Source organism: Heterocephalus glaber, unplaced genomic scaffold, assembly GCF_053883595.1.
Source record: "Heterocephalus glaber isolate CG9 unplaced genomic scaffold, H.glaber_assembly_v1.0 deba00001463, whole genome shotgun sequence".
NCBI classification, from domain to species: domain Eukaryota; kingdom Metazoa; phylum Chordata; class Mammalia; order Rodentia; family Bathyergidae; genus Heterocephalus; species Heterocephalus glaber.
In genome coordinates this window covers 17,128,094-17,144,843 of record NW_028258310.1, presented here as the reverse complement: position 1 = coordinate 17,144,843, position 16,750 = coordinate 17,128,094, and the positions used below count along the sequence as shown (strand labels likewise).

The window sequence follows — 16,750 nt, the reverse complement described above, 5'->3', positions numbered from 1 at the left end:
TCCTGACTCTGCCATTTTATAGCTAGGTTCTGTACAGGTTATTCCCCATGCCTTAATTGTAAGATGAGAATAATATTAATCCCTAACTTACAGGGTTGCTTTTAGAATTAGAACAGTGCCTAGTATACAGTAAGTACTACATAAGTCCTTATCATTACCCCAACTTATTTGAAAATATATTTTAAGAATACAGTAATTTCATTGAATATAGCTCTACAGTGATAAAACTTTAAAAAGGAAGAGTATGTCACAGTAGCCCAGATATAAAACCATGAAGTGTAACTTGATTTGAGAATATGCCTGTACCCAATTAATACACTGAAATGGTACTGCAAAACCTCAATCTTAGCCATGACTTCAAATGAGCTGGGATGCATGTTTCTATACTTAACATCAAAACAAAGGTTAAAGAATAGTAACTTGGAGGATTAAAAAAAAAATCATTTTCTGTTAATCACTATATAATTTCTGACTACCTACAGTCCTAAGTGAGAACCAGTGTTTTATATTCCAGTTGACCATTTATACCAAAAATAACAGCCTACTTTGGAATGATTATCATGCACCTTAAAGTGAAATGTGCAGCTAGGTGTGTTGTATACACCTGATTCTGGCTCTCAGGGAGGCTGAGGCAGGGGGACTGGCAAGTTTAAGTCCCACCTGGGGAACTTAGTGAGACCTTATCTCACAGAGCTTAGTGGCAGAGTGTCCATGGGTTAAAACAAAGAAATGAGTGTAAGACATTTAGGATCATCATTTAAAAACATCTATATTTAAATACTAGGGACTTTACATAGTGAAGAAGGCTAATAGTTAAATCTTGAGATTTACTTGTTCTGGGGTAACAGTATCAAAACACACCAATTTCAGAAGTACTGACATATTTATGGAGAGAATTGGGTGCTAAGTGAGCCAACTGCTTCTGCAGTTATTCTGGGGCTGTCATCAAAACTGTTCGGCTGGGGGAAGCACTCTAATGAACAAGAGACTATTTCTAAAGATTAAAAAAAAAGTGTGAAATACATGGCTCATCTATTTTGTTCTTAAATATTATGGTCTGCCAGACATTTCTGGCATACACACATACCTACTCCAAATAAAAGTTTTATATGTATTGGGATGGATTCAAAACAAAAATGAGGCTTTCACAATAAAACCACACATAACACACACTCTATTAACTTACATTTTTAAGCCTTTCTTTCAGTTCATCTACAAATCGAACCAGATTATCGCCATATGTGACACCTGATGTCTAGTATGTTGTACTATGTATATAAATGGATATAAAAGTTAATCTTAAACCTACTGTAAGGTGTTTTTACTATGATGGTCCAAAACAACCTTTGAGGTGAACATACTTGAAAAATTAGCATGTAATGACTCTTAATAAATGCTAATTTCTTCAATTCTGATCTTTTATATTGACCACTTATAAAAGCATACACTTGTTGGTTGTCTTTTGATGAGATAAAGGCAAAGGAAATGGGAGTTGTTATTCAGTGTTTTTAAGAGAGGAGAAATGTAGTACTTTGCTCTATCAGGATCATTAGTTGCTATATCTTATTTCTCCTGAATAAAGAATTACCTTATACCACTGATGATGAACCTTTTAGAGCTTTCAATGATACAGGCAGCTTGCTGTAACACCTGTGCTGTAGGTTCGTCACCGATGCCTTATATTCTGGGTAGAGGAGACATTACCCAGAGAAGCATTCTATGCTTAAAGCTCCAGTCTTAAACTTGGCATGTATTTGGGAAAGCTCTTAAAAATGTTACTGGGGGGGGGGGGTTGCAATCATACTATGTTAATGATACCAAAGAACTTTATCTGGGTTTATTCTTTGAGCTTTATTCACAACTTATTTCTCAGTGTAAAATAGCTGAGATGAAAACATAAAGATTAAAGTAGTAAAATTGGGGCTGGATTAAGTAAACCAACCTATTTAAATGGTCAAAATACATTGTATAGGAGATTAGAGAGCAGCAAAATGGAACTGGGTAAAATCTGGACAAAGATTTGATATATATATGAAAGCAAGAAATAACATTTTTATAAAACTACCTTATGGTACGCAAAGTGAACTTCTGCCTGAATTTTACTCTTTGTAGCTTTTGTAACACAAGAAAATGGGTAGCAATTATTATAAAGAATGTTTAATTTAAACATGTTAGCACTCTGCAGTCAAGTAATCTGGTCCTACTTGAAGCTGTATGTGTAGTCACACACACATTGTGTGCTAGGCAGCACCAACAGTCTCCTATCAAGAGAACAATATGCATTCTATTCTTTTTTGTATCTGGATTATTAAAAATACAAATCTGATCCTGTTTTTTACATTATTTTTTGTCTGATTCCTACTTAGCTTCTAGATTTAAAATTCAATGTTATTTCTTCCAAGATGCTTTCTCTGACTTCTAGGACAGAATTAGGTGGACCTTCCCACTTGTTTCTACAGCATTATTCTGCCTGTGGTATGTCATGCTATTTTGTGATTTAACTTTACAACCTAAATAGCAAACTCCTTAATTTTAATCATTTTATGTCTAGTAACTGTCTTGTTGGTGAATACTTGCTGAATGAAACCATTACTATCACAACAAATACTAAACACATGAGTTACTATATTACTGTATTCATATAACTTGCCATTTCAACCACAGCAGAATTCCAGCCTTTTTTCAGAGCAGAGTTTTTGATGATGAGATCAGTGTTTAATTATACAACTAGTTATATAAACAGGGATATGAAACTCTAACATAACTACTTTCAGGTTTCTTGAAAAACAAAACCCATAGAGTGCTTTCTTGAGCTTTTTTCCTGGCATAGCTGTAATTTTAAAGACATACAGCGAACCCCTGACTTACAAAGTCAATTCATTTGTCAGGCTGTAACTAAAATTCATCATTTGAAGGCTCAGGCTCCTATGCACAGGCAGATGTCAGTGTCCTTAGAAAGACATTGGCCCAGCATTTTTTCAGTTAACCCCACACAGGAAAGGATGTTGTAATGTTCCTTCCAGAACTCTTTAAGGGTTAAACCTGTACCTGAGACCATCTGGAAGCGCAAGTGGCAGGCATTCTGGTTGTAACTCAAGGGTCCACTGTACATACTTCCAAGTAAAAGGTGTTTTTCAAAGGTAAAAGAAAAATGAACATGTAAATATACCTAATATAGAAATATTTCCAACCTTAGGGAACAGTTTTGAGAATTTAAAAAGGAGTAAGATAAAAGTAAAGTTGCTTCAAATTGTGTTTTATTATTACATAATTTCCTTTCTTAGTGTATAGTCTGCCTGTGCTGAATTCAGTGTTTGTAACAAGAACCAGTGAATAAACTTAATGAGAAAGTCCTATTTTATTGGGCATTAATACAAAATTATGCTAGTCAAACACAAAAAGTAAAATGATCAATTTTTATATGACAGAGATGAACAATTCCTATCAATTTATTTGCATTACCTTCCAGGTTCATTCCAGCTTGAAGACATTTTCGATAGCGACAGGCTGGGCAGTTTTTTCTCCGAATTTTATCAATGATGCAATCATTTCTTCCAGCACAAAGATAATTGTGCTGTCCTAAATGGAATAAAAGACACTTAAAGGATTTTTTAAAATGTAGAGCTTCTTTATGCTTTTGTTTTGGGTAGGACATGACTGAGACCCAAAGGCACTGATTACAAAAAGTAACAGTGTACTTTGCTAAATAGACATTAATTCCAAAGTTGAGAGATCAACTACTGAAATATACTTTAGTGAACATACATAAAAATACTCAATTAAGTATAATACTTATAAATTTTCACAAAGCAACTGAGCACCTCTATATTACCTCTCAGATTCAGAAACAGAATTGCACCCCATAAACCCTTTTTATTCCTGAGTCTACTCACTATTCACTGAAAGTAATCTATTTATTATGACTTCTGGCCTGATGCTAGTGAGACTAAAGAAAGAAGAAACTGTTTTTAAAATACCCAAAAGGAAATGGCTTTAATTCAAAATTATGCCACCATATGCGAATAAAATGTGCCTCTTATCCCAAATGTAAAGGGAGTGAGTGACAGCAATATTCTTCACTATTAGAGTTGTTAGCAACTGATTCGGTAAGTTATAAATAGAATTATCAAACTAAACTACCAGAGATAGATCTTAGATCATTATTTCACATGCTGTTAGAATATAACAATATTTGACTCACCTTTGACCTCAAATATTAGGACTGTTACTATCTAAATCTTTTAGTACATAGTGTTCGCTCATGTGTTAAGAAGAAATGTAATTCTCTTAAAAGGAAAAGACTAAAAGTTTCCTCACTCCCAAATGTACATTCTTATAGTCTTCTTCTTTTTTTCTTTTTTTGGTACTGGGGATCGAACTCGGGTCCTTGCACTTGCGCAGCAGGCGGTGAAACCACTGAGCTAAATCCCCAGACCTCTTATAGTCTTCTTTTAGTCTGGTTACTGAATGTTGAAGAAAACTAAGAGAGGATCTCCTACACAAGAAATTAATATAAAGGAGAGATTTAAGCACAAAGGTCATGTGGCCTGCCATGGTGGTGTATTTGGGAGATACGATTTGTGTGTGCTAATATTAATCTTGCCTTTCTTCCCCCAAGTGTATTATATGTGGCCAGAGTGATAAACAGCTAATCCTTATAGGCATTAGAATTTATAGCTTTGTTTTTGGTACCAGGGATCGAATTTGGGACCTTGCGCTTACAAAGCAGGCACGCCAGAACCACTGAGCTAAATCCCTGTCCTATAGCCCTGTTTTAAAGAACATGTAAAAAATATTTTTTTTTATGTTCATAATTTTTAAGGCTCTACTGCCTTTGAATTTCACTTTCAAAAAGCAGTTTGTCAAATTTCTTATACACAACAGTATTGTATTTATTTTCACATTATGGAAATACTTGAGCAGTTAATAAAGTGCTGAACAAAGTAAGGATGAGACTTCCCTTTTTTGGGTATGTCGTAGGGAAATTGCACTAAGTGCAGATGGTCTTTACTTAGGGAGCTAATACAAAACTTGCATCCCATGGGCCGGGGATTTAGCTCAGTGGTCCTGAGTTCAATCCCCGGTACCAAAAAAAAAAAAAGAGAGAAAACAAAACTTGCATCCCTGTCATCTAGGTGGGGTAGCATGAGTAATTTTATACTTTGCTAATGTATTAAAAAGTAATCCAAACAAAATGATTCCTCTAACTCTCAAAGATATGTAAACATAACTCTAGACAAATAATCCGTATACAGTGGATGAATAATTATGTTTCTTTAAAAATTAATATAATCAGAGCTTCAGGTGATGAATTCAGGCCAAACACCTTCAAACTGCTTTACAAAGAACTAAATTACTTTTGTCCAAAAGGATTCACTGGTAAAATTAATTAGAGTCCTTTCCAATAATACTCTGTCATGGATTGAATAACTGTTAGGGAGATACTGCTCTTGCCTCTGTCAGCAGTCTAATGTAAACTTTAGTCTGGTTAGGGATTTAATGAAACATTGCATAGTTAAAATCATTTTCTTTAAAATACCTTCTTTCCTGACTTCAAGCAGAATTTATCACTTCCTCCTCTATTATAATCTCTATACTTGTAATTGTTAACTCATCTTTCATTTTGGTGGACTGTGACCTCTGACAGGGCAGGGGTCAAGTCTAATGGTATTTATAACACCTAGTGTGGTGCCCTGGCTTAATATGATAAAGAAGGCAGGGTGAGCTGAAAGGAATGTCTTTTCTCCTCACCGTTTCCACTCATAATTGGTCTAAGTTTGGTATACTGGCTATACCAACTGGTATAGTTTGTGGTCTGAAATCAACTAAAACTTATGGGGATTCAAATTCCATGATTCTAATCCAGTGAGTATTATGTTACTGCCCAAATTTAACAACATTCATTTCACATAATAGCACTGTCTTATACTGTTATCTTCAGTTCTCTAACCAAACTCCCTCCTATCAATTTATAATTTTTTTTTGTACCTGGAATCGAACCTGGGTCCTTGCACTTGCATAGCAGGCGGCGAAACTACTGAGCTAAATCCCTGGCCCTATAATTTTTTAATTTTAGCTCTGCTTGTGTTTTTAAAAATACCTCATTCCTACTGAAGAATTAGGAGCCACATTCCTTCCCCTTTACTGATTTTCTAACCTTAGTGGGCTTTGCATATAAATAGAAATTTCACAATCCATGGTGAAAAATGGGAATCAAATAGAGAAAAAAATAGAACTCTTCAAAACACACACTACCTTCCACTGCTCTTTTGAAGAATACTTTACAGCTTCCACATGTCAAGACCCCATAATGACATCCCGAGGCTTCATCAGAGCACACCAGGCAGAGTTTGGGAGGTGGTCCTGTTGTTGAGGAACTAGATGGAGGAGAGCTTACATCTGGCCTCATTCCAGGGCTAGAGGAGGAAAAACAGGGTTGTAATTTAACTGTCAGGCTTCTAATAGCAATGTCAGAATTCATTTCTTTTAAGCTTCTCACTCCATCTCAGCTATCACAGCAAAAAAATTTATCATCTTAGAAACTGGTCCTATATCTCTCATTCCCAGTGTCATACTAGCTGAAACCATAGTTTCTTAAGGCTTAAAAAGACTAATCCAGAAATAATTACTTTTATAACCTGTCTTTCAGTTAATACTAGAAAAAGCACCAGGATTTCAACATTGAGGACCATTCTGCCTTCCTCTCTCAACAAAAACACCCCTAAGAAAAAGATGAAAAATATGAATCTGCTTCTCTTACCAGGTCTCATTTTTCATTTTGCAGTTCATTTTGTGACCCTCCTGCTTCAGCGTCTTTTTCCCCTCAACACAAGAAATGCAGGTCTGGTGTTTATTAGTGTTTAAAGAGCATGTAATTGTTCTTTCATTTTTAATGGAAACAAGTCTTTATTAAGTAATTTTTAATAACTGAAAAATAAAACTCTTTAGCAAATGTATAATATCAGTGCTTTGGTCATCTTAAGTTAAATGTTTTTCTTAAAACATACGGTTTTAAACTCTAAATTTATAATCTATGACTTCCCTACATATACATGATAAAAGAGTGTAGTAAAATCTGGTAATACTAAACTATGTTGGTTATTTTCATTCTCAGTTTGTGATTTTTAGAAACAGTACACACACCTAATAGATGTTGATTGTGAAAGGTATATAATTTTTCTTTAAGATTTTGAACCTCAGAAAAGCTGAAAGAAGTACAATACATATATATTGTTTACCTATAATTACCAAATCTTAACATTTTGCCACGCTTATTTATAAAATAGTAAGACAATAATCCTTTTAATGCTGCAGGAGAAATTACAGTGGCTTCCAACATATTTTCCTAAAGGTTTTTATCTTACATGTCAATTTTAGAAGCAAAACTGTATCATGCAGCTAAAAAGAATTTCTAACCTGCTTGTAGTTAGAAACTGCCCATTCTTTATCTGGGTGTATGTTCTCAAGCAGACTTCCAAAAACATGGATGGTGACAACTTGTTGAGTTTAGAACTCTATGTAAAGTGTGTCATTTATTATTTATATATCTAAAATGTCCCCCAAAACCTCATGCACACATAGGTGGGGCTTTGGGGAAGATGACTGGATCATGGATATGTAATACTCATCACTGGATTAGTCCACTGATGGGTTTGTAGCTGGATGTGATGCTGGGAGATGAACCTTGGTGGGATGAGGTCAATCAGTGTATGGATGTAGCCTGGAAGGCTCTATATTAGATATGTTACCTAACTGATATCTCTACTTTTTTGAGTGTCTTCACTTGCATTGTTGTGGCTGCCTTGATATTCCTGAATTAATTCAAAATGTTTTCTTTTCATGGTCATTTTAATTTGGGGGGGAAGAGCCAGAAGTTGCCTGGTGCCAGATCTAATGAATGAGGTAGATGAGGACATACTGTAATGTTTTTACCAGCCTCACTTTCCACTGGATGGCAGCGGCATTCACCGTATATTTGATCATATTTCATAAGAAACCCATAAAAGAGACTTCCAGAACTGTTTGAGAAAGTGGCAAGAATGGTGGGATAAGTGTGCGAAGCTAAAGGAGTAGTATGAAGGGGATTAATGGCAGTGTGTCTTTGACTGCAATAAGTTAAAAAACCATGTACATCTTTTTGTTCTGTTTAGGAATAAAAATTGAAAGGTAATAATTATAGTTATTTAAGTCAGTAAACCCAAAAGTCCATAAATCCTGTCCTCAAATTAACTTCTTACACCTTGCCAACTGTCTGCTTACCCAATAGGACAACATTCCCACCACCTCAATTCTGGGAGTAGGCACCAGGGTTTCTTTCACATTGTTCTCTGAATACTCTTAAGAGTGTTTGCATGCTTCTGTACCATGAGGCATTGATTCCTTGCAAGATTTGGGTGAGCGGGCTGACTATATATTGAAAGCTTGTAATAGAAGAGAATAACCTGAAATGACTGCTGTAGATATAGCACAAGCCACCCTAGAGTAATGGGTGACTAATGGAGCTGCTGAGGGGGGCCATAGTTTTATAGAGACATAGGAATGTCTTGGAGTGAGTGAAGGGAGCTGCAGCAATGTGTTGGGGAAGCAAAAACTTCCCTGGCTTCTGTTCTGAAGGTACCCCTATTCTTGCTCACGCAGTCTCTGTCACCTGACTTCTATTTTTAGGAACCAACCAGTTGCTTGTATATTTAGTTTACGGAAAGTGAGACCATTGTTTAAAGATTTAAAAGGTTAACTCTAATATTTCCTCAACCAATGTATACTGTATACACACATGCATGTATAGTTTTACCACCACCTCTAGACGAGGTTATGCAGGTAGTGACAGGTAGTTGATTAGGGAATCCATTTGTGATTAAACTGACACATTTCAGACTCCTCTGTACCACTCAATAGCTTGTGACCTTAGGTTAGTTATCTACTACTTTGAACCTTAGTTTTCTCATCAGTAAACTGAGGAGGATATTACTCATGTCTTGCTTTGTGAAAACAGTCTAGTACATTGTTCCAACACTTAGCACACAGCTGATAGGTGTTCATTCTTTTTTCTTTCAGGGAAACTAAATATTTTGAGTAAGCTGTATGTAAGGGGAAGGCATATATTATTAAGTCTAAATCCTAGGACAGTGTACCCTCCCTAAATTATCACACATGCAAAATATATTCAGGCTACTTAACTGGGAGATACACATGTCAACAAGGAAAGTTAAAATGACATGAACAAGTAGATTAAAAAAAAAAAGAGCACCTAAGAATCTGGAGCCTAATCAGGCTTTTGGCTTCCCTGCAGGCAGTTATTCTGGGCTGTATCTGGTAAGAATTGAGAGCATGGAAAGCTGCCAGGTATACCATAGACATCAATGGGGAAATTTTTTTTTTCAAAAAAATATGAGGACTGCGATAGCCTGTATTGAGTGCTATTGAAAAAAATGGATGAATACAAAATGGTCTTCAGCTACACATGGTATTTGCTATGATATGGCTAAAAAGGGTTGTTATGGTTTGTGTTTAGATGTCCCCCTAAAGCCTCATTCAGCATAGGTGGGGCTTTTCAGAGGTGACTGGATCTGGAGTGTGTGATGCTAGGATTAAGAGTATGAGTACTACCTGCCCTAAGGGTGGGCAGCCTGGGTAAGATATGAGACAGAGGGTTGTCACTTGTCACTTGCTGCTTGGATGCTTATGCTGCCTTCTGTCTGCTACAAACTGTTTTTCCTCTGTAATGCCCCTCTGCCATGCCAGTCTGCCTTGAAGCCAGCCAATTATGGACTGAAACCTCTCAAACTGAGCTGAAATAAACTTTTCCTCCCTTAACTTTGAGGGTTGGGTATTTTGTCTCAGCAACGAGAAAAAGCAACTAAGACAGGAGTAAAGTACAATAAAAAATGGCTAAAACTCAAAGGAAAAGCATACAGAATTACCATCTTTTAATATAAAGCCATATAGACAAAAGAAATTAAAGACACACCCCAGAACAGTGTATATTTTGCCCTCTTTGAGTGGGAAAGCTATAATGTTCTGGTATTAAGGGCATTACCATCTACAGAAGACGCTGAGAGGTTCCATTTTGAACTATTTTTTTGTTGCTGTTGTTCTCATTAGGTTTTTATTTTGCATACCTTTCCAGGTCTCAGGTAATATTTACATAGTTGAATCTGGCTTCATATTCCTTTTAGTTTTTTTTTTAGTATTTATTTATTTTTAAAATTAATTTTATTGGTACACTTTAGGTATACAATTCGTTTACATTTATCACTGGGTGTTTGTACCTGTACAGGATATATCTTGGTTATTTTTTTCCCCATTATCTGTGTACCCTTCACCCCCTCCACCCTTCCCTATTTACATAGATTTCATTTCCATTTTTTTTCTCATAATTTTTCCTTTCCCTCTTTTCCTTTCCTCTTCCCCTCCCCCTTCACTCCTTCATCTTTGGACCTTTTTTCCTATTTCAAATTATCAATTATTCATTTTAATCATTTTAACTTGTTTACACTATCAGTTTCTCACACTAGTGAAACTAATGGGTATTTACACATGTGTGTCCTATTTATTTCACTTAAAGAGTATGGCCTCGATATGCATCCATTTAGCTATAAATGACTCTAGTTTTTCATTCTTTATGGCTGAGTAGTATTCCATTTTACAAAAAAACCCACATTTTCTTTATCCAGTTTCCAGTTGATGGGCACTTGGGCTGCTTTCAAGCTTTAGCTATTACAAACGGCCCAGTTTGTAATGAACTATTTTTAAAGTGCTTTAAGTGAAAAGCCAAGAACAAAAATACCTTGTTCAAATGAGTCTGTGAAGAATGTTGGTTTCTAGTCACAATGCTAAGTGTGCAAGACATTGAGTCCTCTCTCAGGTTACAGAGACAGACACATGAGTTGGGAGGGGCAGAAATGCACATAGCTGTTTTTTTCTATGTACTTTTCTTGCAAGAAAAGTAACTGATGAAAGGATGATCAAGGATGAAATGTTCGTGGATGTATTATTAATCACAGACCTTAAGAAGAATGAAATGTGTAGGTAAATTACACCTATTTATTCAGCAGACACTTCCTGGCACCTTAGTGTCAGGCACTGTGAGGTTACTGAGGCCTTATTATGTATGAAAAGCATGAAATAATAATGGACTTTGAAACTTTTGTCTAATACGGACAGTAGAACTGCAGTATATGTTTTAGCCACCCTTTATGCCACAGTATTACTAGAGGGTAGTCAGTCTTACAGAGAGACAATCTGGGTTCAAATCCCAGCTTCATTGCTGTTACAGTTGTAGGACCATTTAGATAGCTGGTTTTAATTTCTTTGTGTGCTCCTGGATTTTTGTATGGATTATATAATCATACTTGGGGTTTGTCAAACAAGTCTCTAATCTACTCTTAGGGATCATCTCTTTTTTTTCCCCTCCTCAACTCCTTTTTCTGCTGGAAGACCCCAAGGAAAGATAAGTGCTATATACTCCCTTTCTGAGATCCTAGGGAAGCTTCTTGGTCAGTCAGAAGCTTAAGTTCAGAAGCTTAAGTTCAGGTAATTATAATCTTTTTTGATGCTTCACCAAATTTATTAGTTTTTAAAAGGTTGATTTTTCAATGTGGAATCTGAAACCCTACCAGTAACCTTTTGGGAATATAATTCAGTTGCATTAAAAAACATTGGTCTAGGGCCAGGGATATAGCTTGGAAGCACAGCACCTGCCTGGCAAGCGCAAGGCCCTGAGTTTGATTCCCCCACCCCCCAAAAAACCCATTGGTCTATCTTGCACTTTGAATGGATCTTTTCCCATGCATACTGTTTTAATACAGGTTGAGTATCTTTTATCTAAAATGCTTGAGATCAGACATGTTTCAGATTTTGGCATGTTTGCAAGCATTTACCAGGTGAGCATCTCAATTTCTGAAATGACATGAAATCTGAAACTGCTGAGTATGTCAGCACTCAAAAAGCTTAGGATTTTGGTGCATTCAGTTTAGAGATCCTCAACCTACATAGGGCATTAGTAATCTTAGAAAACTGGTTCCTTGAGTTTTCCAGATCTTCCAAATACTGACATCATCCATTACATAATACATAAAAGTTACATTTACCAAGCTCACAATGGCAGATAAAATTCCAATTTCTGTTTGAAAACTGTATTTTACTAACTGGCAACAAATACTGTCCGTTGTTTTCCTTAAGGTACATACTAAGTTCAGTTATTTCTGAGAAAACATCTACCAAATACCCATGACTGAAAACCATTATTTTTCTCTCTCATGGTACTCTATGAAAAAAAAAACAAACTACCTCATTTAAGAACTTAACCTTAGGTGTGCTTTTTTTTGGAAAGAAAAACCAAATACTATAATGCACCATGTATTATGTGTCTTTCCTCTTTGTCACACAGAAAATAAAGATGTATGCATGGTTGAAATTTAACAAGTAATTTTTTTGGTTCATTAAGGCCATTAAGTAGAGCTTTTCTTAACTGTAGCAGTGAATAAAATGACTAAGTCATCAGCAGTTCACTCATTTTTGCTTCTGTACCACCAGTGCAAATTTCAAAAAAGTGAAAGAACAAATAAGGTATGTACTATCAACAAAAATAGTTCTGATAGGGCCTTGAGGACTCTCAAGAGTCCATATCATACAGTGAGAATTGCTGTTAAAGAGAGTAGTGAATGAAGACTCTAAATCAGTCATGCCTAGTATTCACAACTAAGTTGTGAATTACTCTGCAATGTAGTGCCTTGATGACCTTTTAATCTCTCTAAATTCTGCACTGTCATATATTAATACACCTAGCAAAACTATATAATATTGCATATTAAATTATTAAAGGCTTTTCTCCACAAAGAAGAGGACAGAGATGCTAAACTTTTCACAAACCTAAGTGATATGTGGTTGCTTTAGCTTTCAATTTAAGTGAATTTAATCTATAGTTTTTCAGTATAATACAAGAAATCCATTTGAAGAAAGAGCAAAAAGGATATCACCTGAGAAAACAAGTATTAACATGGGAAAGATCCTGGACACAGAGCTGCTATAACTGGATTAATTTTTAACAATTTCAAATAGAATAGGTATGTTCTCATTGGCTTGTCAATTTTCATCCAAATACCATACGGCAGACCTCAATGGGAAGAAATTTTCCTTTCCAGGGCACATTTAGCAATGTCTGGAGCACTTCTGGTTGTCACAACTGGCCAAATGTTACCGGCATCTAGTGGTAAGAAGCTAGAGATAGGGCCGGGGATTTAGCTCAGTGGTTTTGCCACCTGCTGTACAAGCACAAGGACCGGAGTTTGAGTCTCAAAAAAAAAAAAAAAAAAAAGCAGCTAGAGATTGTTTAACATCTTACCATGCACAGGGCAGCCCCTACAACAGTTACTCCATTTAAAAAGTCAATAGTGCTGAGGGCTGGGGATTTAGCTCAGTGGCACTGTGCCTGCTTTGCAAGCACAAGGTCCTGAGTTCGATCCCTGGTACCAAAAAAGAAAAAAAAAAGTCGAAGTGTGTTGAGTGCCATAAATCTTTCAGCAACATAAGATGGAGGGAAGAAAAAGAAAAATCAACAAGGACAAGAGACATTTTCAAGTCTTTGAACTCTTTAAAACTGGAACGACCACCCTGTTGAGGGAGCATAAATAGTCTTTGATTCAAAACAGATCCAAAGAGAGAAAGCTGAGGCCAGAGATTCTACAGGCTGGGAATAGTCTGTGCCAGTAATTTTTTTTCCCTCTAGAGCTAGCACTAAAAGGTAGTTTTTACACATTAAAGTCACCTGTACTTATCTCTGTTCATTAGGAAAAATGTAAATCACTTGGCTGTACACAGCGGGTGATTATATATTGTGACTGCTGATTTGTTTGATAATAAGCTATGGAATAGTTTTCAAATCAAATACAAAAAATACACTAGAGGAAGACTTTCACAATACTATTTAACAAGCCAAAGAAAGACTGATTATTCTCTTTGCTTTATACTTATTGAGAGAGGTTTCAACTCTAGCTACATTTTAAGACAGTTTCAACAAACTGTGCATCATTTATACTTATTCATTTTAGGAAGGGATTTACATCCACAAAACCTGTATAGTAACAGGTGAAGAGAATTTTTAAAGGATTTCAGTGAAGGAGGATTTTAAAAATTTTTCTAGACCTTGAGACTCCAATGGCTTTCCACTTAACATCTCTGGGCTAAGTTTCCTTGATTATAAAATTGAAGGCATAGAACAATATGGATCTACAAGGAGTTCTCTGGGCCTTTATCTTTAATTATGTGAGAGAATATGGTCAGCTTAAATCAGTGCTTTCTCACTGTAAGGAGACTCCTCTGTTTGGCCATTAAGTTACATAACTTAGTTCCTAACAACAGTATCATCCTTTACTCTTCAAACCAAGTGCCAAAGATGGAGAAAAACATTTTATTTTATTTATTTTTTTGAAAGAGAAACTTTCTTCTTTTTAGAGAGAAAAGCAATCTTAAATCTCATAGGTCCCAAGCACTCCTTTCTCAGGCTGTGTGCTCTCAGTTTTGTTTGCTCAAGCTGACATTAGTGGACATAAGTTCTAAGAAGGAGCAATAATGTAAATACTATACTAAAACTAAGAGTGGAAGGACAGTAGGTGAGAATTGTTTTTACTCTAAGTTACAAAGACTTGATTTTGTTTCTATTTGATGCATACTTACTCTTAAGGGCACCCAAGAATACATGGTTTGATATGTACAGAATTTTCAACTTTAGTTATTGCTTTCTAACTATGTATCTCACACATCTTTGAAATGCCACTGATTTCCACCTGAAGATGATGGTAACTTATTTCCAAATGTCTTACTCCATTTTTTTTTAAATTTTGAGACAAGGTCTTACTAAATTGTCCAGTGTGTGCTAGGATAACAGGCTACCATGCCCAGCTAATCAGGTAAGGTGCCCCAAGAAAAGTCCTTACTTGCTTCAGAAGTCTCTCTTGTTGTGTTTAGTTTTTGAGACAGGTCCTGCTATGTACTCCATGCTGGACTTGAACTCTTGATCCTCCTTCTGTGCCTCCCGAGTGCTGAGATTATAGGTGTGCCACCATCCCTGATCTTTTTCCATTCTTCAAGATTTGAATTCCATTTACCATGCTTAGTAACGTAGGCATAAATACAAAGAGTTTGCCAATCCCAACCCCTATCCCCACATCCTAATTATTACTTCTACAACACTATTACTTTTTCCTCCTTGTGCACTCTGTTGCTATCTAATGCATGCTTTCCTTCACAGCTTGTCTTAACCTCTGCAGTGGTTTACATTTAATAGTCCCGGGTTTGGCTTCTCTTTCCACTCTACTTGCCACACTACTAAAACTTTTTTCCCATCATGATTAAAAACCTCAGGTGCTTCTCCACTGTGTGTAGTGCAAGTGCAGTATGTTCACAGTCTGGTACATTTTCCAACCCCATGTCTTCTACTGCTCTATCGTATGTTCTACAAAGTCCTTAGTGTGTGTCACATTTTTCCTGAGAGGTTTTGCTAACATTTGATCCCTTAGCTTTAAATATTCAACAACATTTCAACATTGATCCACAGCAGTCTCCAGACTATTATACAACGCCATGTAGCCACTTCATACAGATGACGTTGTTACCTTTTCATGCATGTGTGAGTATCTTCTACATGTACCCTATTTCTACCAGAAACTCCCTCTTCAAATTGCCAACATCTTATACAGGGGTCAATATATATTATATTTTATTTTTTCTTTACATATTCATCTGTTCTGCAAAATATTTTGAAGCTGCTAACATGCTAGATATTTATGAGATTATACCTAGAACACTGGCCTCTACTGGGCACCACCTTGCAAATTCATTCTTCATACACATTATCCCATTTAATCTTCTCTATAGTCCTATGATACTGGCATGATTTAAACATTGACAGATGAGGAAATATTTAGAGAAGTTGATTTGCCTAAGATAACATAATTAGTAAATAACTACGCCAGAATTCAAACCTAAGGTTTTCTGATATCAAGATCAACATTCTTATCCAATAGTCTTCTTTTTTGGCTATGATAAAGTGTCAGATTTTAGAAAGTATATCCAGGTCCTCAAATTGAGGAACAATGTCTTCTACTTTATGTCTCAGTAACAAAGAAAGTATCAAATTTCCTTTGCCCACTTCTGATCATAATTTGCAAATAAAGATTTTTATGCCCAAAGAGTTGTCTGGGCAGATCAAATTGGTTAAAAATAGTTGCCTTACAATTGTGTGACAATCTGAGAAGTCTAAACTTTCAAATCTTCTATACTGCACAGTTACCACAATTCATAAATTTCATATTTATAAAATTTATGTCTTTCTTAAGATTTGTATGTAACTGAGATCTCAGTTTTGATCATGCCAGTCTAGATTTTTTAATATATAAATTTTCCGTATGTTTTGATGGATGCTTTCACACCCTAATTCTTAAATGTCCACTGAAACAGTTTAAGAAAAAAAATTTTTTTCCCTGGAAGCTTGCGCTGAACTCAGGACCTTGTGCTTGCCAGGCAGGCTTGGCACCACAGAGCTACATCTCTGGCCCTGAGAAAAAATTTTAACTATTTAGTAAACATTGAAAACACTGGTACATTTTCTCAAGAAGGAAAGAAATAAAGTCTTCAGAATGATACACAAGTTACTTAGTTGAAATCTCCAATATAGCAACTTGGATGAAAAATTTAAGAGTGAAAAGGTTTTCAGTAGGTGAAACAAAATACCCCATCACAGCAGTAATCATAT

At 35.8% G+C, this 16,750-nt stretch overlaps 1 protein-coding gene across 22 annotated transcripts in view; it reads right to left on the bottom strand.

The window, feature by feature from the left end:
- Positions 1–16,750, bottom strand: part of Nr3c1 (nuclear receptor subfamily 3 group C member 1) — a 107,960-nt gene that overhangs the window by 18,662 nt on the left and 72,548 nt on the right. For 12 of the 22 annotated variants that reach the window (XM_087180453.1, XM_021266148.2, XM_004854328.4 and 9 more), the window contains 2 exons: positions 6,253–6,416; positions 3,463–3,579 (listed from right to left, as the gene is read on the bottom strand). In XM_087180453.1, coding sequence (XP_087036579.1) covers positions 3,463–3,579; positions 6,253–6,416 — 281 coding nt within the window. The remainder of the gene's footprint in view (positions 1–3,462; positions 3,580–6,252; positions 6,417–16,750) is intronic. The other 10 variants (XM_087180457.1, XM_013075729.3, XM_087180456.1 and 7 more) reach the window with 1 other exon arrangement.